Consider the following 8,644-nt stretch of genomic DNA (forward strand, 5'->3'; position numbering starts at 1 on the left):
TCTGGCTGTCCATTTTGCTTTGGTAGTTTTTTAGAGTACTTTAATTCACAAACCTGCTTTTTTTATAACTTGTAAAAATTGTAATAGCAAACTATGAGAAACCTAAATGATTTCATTAAGTGTATTGTCTGTACTACTAAAAGTTTACAATATTAAGTGCTTATTTATTTTGATCTGTTTCATTTGAAGGCCATTTAGATATGGTTCGTTTTTTGCTTGAGGCTGGAGCTGATCAAGAACATAAAACAGATGAGATGCACACGGCGCTAATGGAGGCCTGCATGGTAAATAGCCTTTATTTGTACTGCTCCCTTTTCAATGTGAGAGGAATAAATGAGATCATAAAGTGAGCATTGTTAACAAGCTGTTTTGGGTCTGCAAGTAAGTATATGTTAGTTTTTATTGTAAGAAAGCCTTTGCTGTAGTTACCACAGGTGGCCAGCTTCTCAGTCTAATTGGTCATTGGGAAAAATTATTCTAATTTTTGGGGGTGTGTCACTGTTTAAGGCTGGGCTGGCTCTTAAAACGGGTGGCAGATGCTCTCTGTTAACCCCCTCCCTCCCCCCTAGGAGGGGAAAGGACGGAGAAAAGGGAGAGAGACTTATGGGTTGGAAATTAAAACTACTTTAATAATACAATAGTGATGGCAAAAATAGTATATTAATACTAGTAGTACTAATAGTGGAAATAAGGAAAAGTACACAAAACCAATACTGAGTGTCCCGATGACGGTGGGGGATTGCAGGTCGCAGCCCCCAGAGGCTCGGCCGGCGCCGCAGCAGGGCCGGCAACCCGCTTGCAGGTCACAGGGCAGGCACCCGGATGTCCCGGACCGGACTGCACAGCCAACAGGAACCGGATTCAGGAATGCATGGATCGGGATCAGAGGCAGGAGAGCGAGCAGGGTCCCACAGGGATGCCGGCCATAAAAGAAGAGAGGGAGACCCTCATGATCCCTTAGCCTTATACTGAGGATGATGTGGATGGGGTGGAATACCTCGTTGGTCAGTTTTTGGTCACCTGTCCCATCTGCAGTCTTCCGCAGGTGCGACCCTTTTGTGACTTTTTACTCGCTTAACAAAGGGGGGGCCAGCAGTGGCCCTGGTTCTCATGGGGATAAGTATAAACATGGGCCATTCTGCATACCAATCCTACTGGTACTTCAGGAGCAACTATAAACATCGAGCGTTATCAGGCCTGAAACGCAGACAGTGTCTGAAAAACATGTAGCTGTACTTTCAGAAAGTGCAGTTACTTAGAAGGGATTTGATGGAAAGAAAAACTCCTTTCAGGAGAAAATAGCCCTGTTTTAGCCAAACCAGGACAGGGTGTGATGTGTTGTTTTAAATATACCCTTTGTGAAGTGTAGGGGCAACTAATCTGCAGTGCAGTAAAGGAGTAGGTTGAGCCCAAGTCGCTGTTTCTTTTGCAGTGTAAGAGCCTTCCAGAAGTACTCCGAGCTGGATGACTGATGCATTATGCTTGTCCTTTCACCGCTGCAGGAAGTGTGTTTGCATGTAGAGATGGTTTGCTCTCTCCTAGGTTTCTGTAGATGGTGCTCTGAGGTTTTTCTTTTGAAAATAAAACAGTAGGTCAAAAGTAGTTTCATTCTTAGTTCTTGGGCAACTCATATAGTTTCAAAGCAGCCATTGAAGAAAAACTTCTCTTTCCAAGAGCTTCATCTTATTAAAGAGTGTGCTATTGTGTCAAAGCATATCTGTAACCATTTTTGTCCAGGCCTTAGGTGACCTTTTATCTTCAAGCTGGAGAACATTTTTGAAGAAAAAACAGGGACCTTGTTTTATAGGAAGCACAGCGAACAGAGGAAAACTTCATTTGCTTCCAGTAGCCTGTAATCCTTAGAAGATAGGCTGCAGTGTTCCTCCAGTCTTCTGAGATCTGAAGGATCAAATGTTCTTTTAGTGCAGTTGTGAGGTGATGATGCATATGACCAAGGTCAGATTATAATGTCTCAAGCTGTGTTTAAGTCTTCCGATAGTGAGATGGTAATAGTGTCCTTGAATAGTGTTCCCTGTATGAGAGCCTAGGGCCAATAAGGAATTCAGAAGGATGCAGTTGCAGTGGGTGTATGGTGTCACCTAAAGGAGGTTAAAGCGTTTCATTTGTAGTCATGCTGCAATCAGCCCACTGTTCTGTTTAGGTTTAGTTTGGTTTTTGCCGGTTCCTCCCCCGCCCCTTTCATGGTGATACATACAGTCTGAGCACTGGGTTGACTCGGAGGCTATGAAGTGTCTCACTTGGAAGATAAAGTTGTGTGCGTTGCCTGCACGTTTTAAGCTCTTGGATGTTTCAGACTAGTTTGCATCACAGACTCTGTATTGACCTTTAAAAGCAACAGGGAGGAAATTGATTCTTTGAAGTCCTAATTCCAAGTCAAATGATGGTATTTGTTCCTTGTTATCTTCTGGCTGCACCCTTGCAGAAGGGAACCATTCCACCAAATTATTGTGACTTTTCGAAGGCTTCACTGTTTTCCAACTAATGAATGCTGCAAATACAGGAAGGTGAGATGTCTGGTCTCTGATCACCAATTATATTGTAAGTGCCTCTCAGCTGTAGTATGTTTTGGTTCAAGATAGAGTGCCCCACTGAGGATAATGCCTTTAGTTAGTTGGTTTTGGCTTTTAGCCAGGTTCTCTGAGAACAATAGCCTGTGTTTAATTTACAGATTTGATTGCTGTCAATCTCAGGTTACTACCTGCTTCACAGTCAACTTAAGACAAGTGTTGACAGGAGTTGCATGTTCGATATCCCTCTTGCCCCCTTTTCTATACCTCTGTGTTAGCTGTTTGAGCTACTGGCTGACAATTCTGGTGAGATCAGAATGGGGAACTGGTAGTTCACTTGAGGTTGCTGTTCTTAATATATTAAGAAGTTCTTTAATTCAGGGAATTCTTAGTTTTATAACTTTATAAACACCCCTAGGTATCAGTGCGCTAGCCTGGACAGCTCTGACTTGGACCTTGGGCAGAGAGGTCTTCTAATATCTTTTTTCCCCCTTAGTATTGCCCAACTTTATTTAGATTTCCTTCCAAGGCCACAATATAAAAACATCTGTTATTTACCACTGAAATTAACCCTTTTTATGTCTTCCTCAGGAAGAAGTATTCTTTAGTTGTGTAGCAAAATCTGTCAGCATGCGTTGGGGCTAGTTTAAAGAATTAATCCAGTTTAACTATCAAATCCCAGGAGGACCACTGTGTCAGGACACAGTGCTCTAAATCATCAAAGCTGGCTGACAGTTTATTCATTCTGGAAGAACCCCATATTTCTTTGGATGGTGAATGGAGTAGCCAAGGTGATGCACCTAATACCTATGCACCTGTGGTATGCAAGGCAGCAAGTGGTTTTCTCTTCATTGAGAGATACAAAGAGCATGCTTCAATTCAAGTCTTTTACTTGGAGTTCCCTTTCCACCCTTAATTTATACTGTTAATTGTGTATGCTGAGGAAAGGTCTAGTATGAATGTCCTGATTAGACCCTCAGACCTTCTGTGTCTGACTGAGCACTGTTTGCATGACTTGAACCTTCCATGTTCATTAGGTGTAGTTTGTAATCTGTTTCAGTTTTCCAAGATCTCTTCTCCAAATTGTTTAGGTCCCGGTTTCTTAAGTTACGTGGGAAGGAGAAACTATGAGTGTTTCTTCTTTCCTAATGCCACAACTTCTTTATGTTTTCCTCTCTTTATGTTTTCCCTTTTTCAGGGGTACTGTGGCTCTCTACAAACCACACCTTAGGTGAAACCTGGATTTTTGGTACTTGGTCTGTTTCGAGTAACTTTGAGGAGTCTAGTAATAGTTTCTTGAGAAGCTGACAGATGCATTTATATGCTTTGATTAGTGAGGGCTCAGACTGACTGCTCTGGCAATCCTAATTCTCTACCCTCTGTGGCAAAGATTGCTTCACTCGAAGGCACTTTTTAGTCTCCTTTAAGATTTGTTCAATTCATTGTTCCTCCTGTTACCTACCTCATTGTAACCCACTTCAGTTTCTCTGCAGGTATCTTTCCCAGGATCTAGAAACTGCCAGTTGGAACTTTTTTGTTTGTAGAAGCCATGAATCAACTACAAAGAAAAAGAAAATGAAAATTTTTTTTTTTCTGATGTTTGTTTTTGGAGTTTAGTCATGGAGTGAGTTTATTACTTATACATTGTTTGCTATCTCTATTACTTTTGTGTCCCAGGTATTTTACTGAATATTTAAGAAAGTCTTATCCCATAACTCACTCTCTACTGCCCCAAGAAAGAAAAGCAAAACCAAAACAAACTAGCTTATATCTAGCTGTTTTTTTCCTCATGCATTTAAACCTAACTTAGATGTAGGTGGAAATCTAAGTGTCAGTTTAATCTGAGTATTACTATAACTATGTCATAAATGGAACCATCATAAGTAAAAAGACCTTATCTTTTTAGGATAATTTTCAGACCTAGTATGATAGCGGTTGCAACTACAGCATGAAGTGACTTCAACTGTTTCTGATTTTTGTGTTCACCTTTGTTTTGTAGGATGGGCATGTGGAAGTGGCACGCTTGCTTTTAGACAGTGGTGCTCAAGTGAATATGCCTGCAGATTCATTTGAGTCTCCACTCACTCTGGCTGCTTGTGGTGGACACGTGGAGTTAGCAGCTCTTCTGATCGAAAGGGGAGCTAACCTGGAGGAAGTTAATGATGAAGGTTATACTCCTCTAATGGAAGCTGCCCGGGAGGGCCATGAAGAGATGGTAGCCTTACTATTGGCACAAGGTGAGAATGCTGTGATTTCTTGAGCCTTTGTTATGAAGAATGCAGTGTTGACCGTTTGCCATTAGGTATTCTGTGCAAATTCCTCTGTAGTGTGTGGCTGTCACTGCTCATTGCAGTAACTACAGAGCAAAGGTGAAACACCCAAACTGTGGAGGTGATGAAGATTCACCTTCCTACTCTGTGTCTGGTCAGTTAAAATAACAGCTGTTTTGTTTCCTAGGGGCAAATATAAATGCACAGACAGAAGAAACACAGGAAACGGCTCTTACTCTAGCATGCTGTGGAGGGTTTTCTGAAGTAGCTGACTTCCTTATTAAGGCCGGAGCTGATATAGAACTTGGTTGCTCAACACCTTTGATGGAAGCTGCTCAAGAGGGTCATCTTGAATTGGTGAAATACTTGCTGGCAGCAGGTATGTGTACAGTGCAAATCATCTAGCCCACAGATATTACGGACTTGACGTTCTATATGATTTAGAAGATACCTTGCCTTGATGGTGGCAGTGTTGTAACAAGAAACTATAATCTCAGATACCTTAGCAAGAAGAAGAAAGTGTATGTTACACCTTAGTATTGTTTCATATTGTTAACAGAGTAAAGTACCCCATGGAGCACTGGATTCTGTTGTGCATCTGAAAAAAACCAGGAACATTCATTAGGAACATTGTTTCCAGCTAAATGCCTTTAGGACAGAATGTTAATACAGATAATGCTTGTTTTTATATGCTATTCCTGCTTTGACTGAGCCTGATATTTGCAGTCAGTCTCCCTGAATAACCAGTACTTTGGCAATTGTGCCCTGGGAAGTAGTGTGCAAGACAGATTCTGGAATGTGCTGAATTTCTGTGATGAATGAGTTTTACTGCTACATTGTGTAGTAGTAAAAAAGTTAAATCTTGCTGGAGTTGGGATGAATGACACTTCAATGTTCAACTGTCAGTTTAAAGTTGGTAGACACTAAAGTGTATTAATACTGCTTAAAATAATAAATAACTAAAAAGAAGCTGCATTTTGGAAATCTTCCTTGTTATGGGAGGTGATTTATTTGTATGCTCTTTTCTGAGAATAAGCATAAAATTGTCTGGATTTGTAATTCTAGAAAGTAATGCTCCCTGCTTATCGAGGGACAGTAACAACTGTGTCTCTTTGTGCAGTGATACCAGCATGTGACACCCATCACCAGCTCACTTGGAACGCTGCTTGCACTTCACTTCTGATAATGTAGAAAGTTAATTGAGGAACCTTGTTTTGGCATCGGAGAGTCTCTAAATATATCTCACACCTTGAAAATAAGAAAATGGCTAATCGAATTGGCTTTTTTTTTGTTTAAGAATAATGCATTACATAGCAAGAATCCTGCATAGTTTTCATGTAGCTGGCATATATGAAGCTAGTTAAATTATTTCAACAAAATGGTTTCAAAGCAAGTGATTTTAAAGAGCAGGGAAGAATTAAGATTTGTAGAAGTGTATGGTCTTGTAGTATTAATACTAATTCAACAACATGCATTTTGTCTGGTTTTCCTTGGCATGCTGCTCCCTGTTAAATGGATAGTCTAGACAACTGTCTGGATTCACTTTTATTTGCTGTAACAACTGAAATTTTCATTGCTGTAGAGGGAATGTAGGAATAAGTGAGCATATAGGTTTAAGTCCTTAGATTGCCAGTCATGCTTTTTCCAAGCCTTGGCTTATCTCCTCTCCTCAGAGTATTTTTACTACGAGAGTAATTTTTACCATAAGAGCAATGCCCTTGGGCTGTGGAAGCTGTTGATCAGTAGGACTAGATAAAGTCACAGATAAAGTGCCTTGATTTTTGATGTTTATCTGATACGAAATGCTTGATAAGGAGATGTCCAATAAGAAAAAACTAATGTTGTGTTTCTAGGAGCTAATGTTCATGCCACCACAGCAACAGGAGATACAGCTTTGACCTATGCTTGTGAAAATGGACATACTGATGTTGCAGATGTGTTGCTTCAAGCCGGTGCTGATTTGGTAAGACTTCTGTTACATCTTGTGGGGAAAGTGCTTTGATTTCAAACTGTATGTCGAAGTTTATATACTTACAGAGCAGGAAGATGATTTTAGCAATTGCGATTCATGTATGGGTGTGAAAAGAGGCATGAAAGAAACTTTTAAAAAGCCTGCGTATTCTATTTGGCCTAAAAAAAAAAAGTCCTATTTGGGTAATCTTTCATTCTTTAAGTGAAAGGTTTTAGTTGTAGTTTACACTTGTGACAGTTAATTATCTTCATTTCAGTATAATCCATAAGTTTAGTTGTTTGGCAGGATATATTTCTCTGTTGCCTTTGTTCATTATGCTACTTTATTATTCCCAAACTCTTGTGGATTAGAGTTTACTTGCTCCACTGCTCTGAATTTAAAATGTTTTAGTAGTAGGAGCTACTACTTCTCTATTTTAGTGTTAGTTCTGAACACTGTGATTCTCTTAACTTTTTAAAACTACAACACAAAAAACCCCAAACTAAGCAATGCCTTTTAAATGACCAGCATAATATGATCTCTTTTCTTTCTTCCAGAACTCTTTTCTTTCTTGTAACTCTTGATTTTAGCATATTGCTTTCACAGTGTTTATTTTCTGTAATGGATTTAATCATAACTAATTTGTTTACATAATTATCTTGACTTTTTTCATACTATGTAGTGGGAGACCTAAAACTGCCTCTTCATCAGCAACAGGATTATAATGTTTGTTTGGCTTTTAAGCATTAAAAAGCAATTGATATGTTAATCTTATAAGGACTTCAGTAGCCTTATGTGTAAAAAGGCATAGTGGGGAAGATTGTTCTTTTGGTTGCCCTTTCATTTTCTCTCCCACTATTCTCCTTTGTTTTTCTGCACTCTCTGCTTGTGTGGTTTGGGGAGGGGCTTGGGGTTTTGGTTGGATGTTTTAGGGATTTTTGTTCCTTTTAAATAGTAAGAATGCTGGAAGAGTTTATCATTGAACCTGATAAATGCGCATCCTAATAAAGTTGCTTAAATTTCAGTCTTAAATGAAGTATTTAATTTTTTAAGTTTATATTCACAAATATAAATAAATTAATGCTGTAATTGTGAATTAATAATACTTCCACTTTTCTTTGTGAATATACTTTTTTCAGTCCTTATTATTAATTCTTCTGCAGTAAAGTTCTGCTTCATATGCTCCTACCAGGGAGGAAGACCGTGCTAATGGGAGGGGTGTTTGTGTGTTTTTTGGCACATCTGCTGCACTTTGCTCAATTCGGTGTTGGGTACTGAGCATCAGCCACTTTAGTAGAGGCAGGATAGGTTTTTGGGGTTTTATTGGGTAAATTTAAGTACTTGGTTATAAAAAGGTATAATCCATGAAGTATGTCATGGTGTGAGGAGCAAAGCCTGAAACAAAACAAAAAAAACCTTACTATGCATGAACTTTTAAAAACATGCAAGGATTGCTGCTTAAACGTCACTTTAAATTATTAGAGTTTTATCATTTTTATTTTATTCCTCTCCTCACTAAGGTGAGCAGTGCTTATGGCCTTTAGCATCTAGTTCTGATCAGTATTGCTGAGAAGAAACTCTTGCCTTTCTGAAGTAAATTTTATTTGACTGCATTTTCTTGTACTACTAATCAAAGTGGGGAACTGTTAAGAAAAATATGGTAAGGAAGCAAAGGAAAAATTGCACATGAAAGGGAGATGAGCTATATAAATCTACTAGTTTTGAATTCTTATTGTAAGTAAAGGGGGAAATGCCCGCAAAACTGCAGCAATGCTTATGGCAGGTGCCTCATCTTTGGAGCAGTTTCCTTTCAAACCTCTGTGTTGCTTTGCTTTATTAGAAGTTATAATCTGTTTGTTTTTATAACTTTATGTCACCGTTTAAGGCTGGGCCGG

At 39.2% G+C, this 8,644-nt stretch overlaps 1 protein-coding gene across 1 annotated transcript in view; it reads left to right on the plus strand.

The window, feature by feature from the left end:
* Positions 1–6,761, plus strand: part of LOC104166083 (ankyrin repeat and KH domain-containing protein 1-like) — a gene marked incomplete at its 3' end in the record, with an annotated part of 48,973 nt that extends 42,212 nt beyond the window's left edge. Inside the window, 4 exon segments of the mRNA XM_009705904.1 lie at positions 190–284; positions 4,528–4,765; positions 4,986–5,177; positions 6,652–6,761. Coding sequence (XP_009704206.1) covers positions 190–284; positions 4,528–4,765; positions 4,986–5,177; positions 6,652–6,761 — 635 coding nt within the window.
* Between the last annotated feature and the right edge of the window lie 1,883 nt (positions 6,762–8,644).

Source organism: Cariama cristata, unplaced genomic scaffold (assembly GCF_000690535.1).
Source record: "Cariama cristata isolate BGI_N322 unplaced genomic scaffold, ASM69053v1 scaffold10420, whole genome shotgun sequence".
Lineage (NCBI taxonomy): Eukaryota > Metazoa > Chordata > Aves > Cariamiformes > Cariamidae > Cariama > Cariama cristata.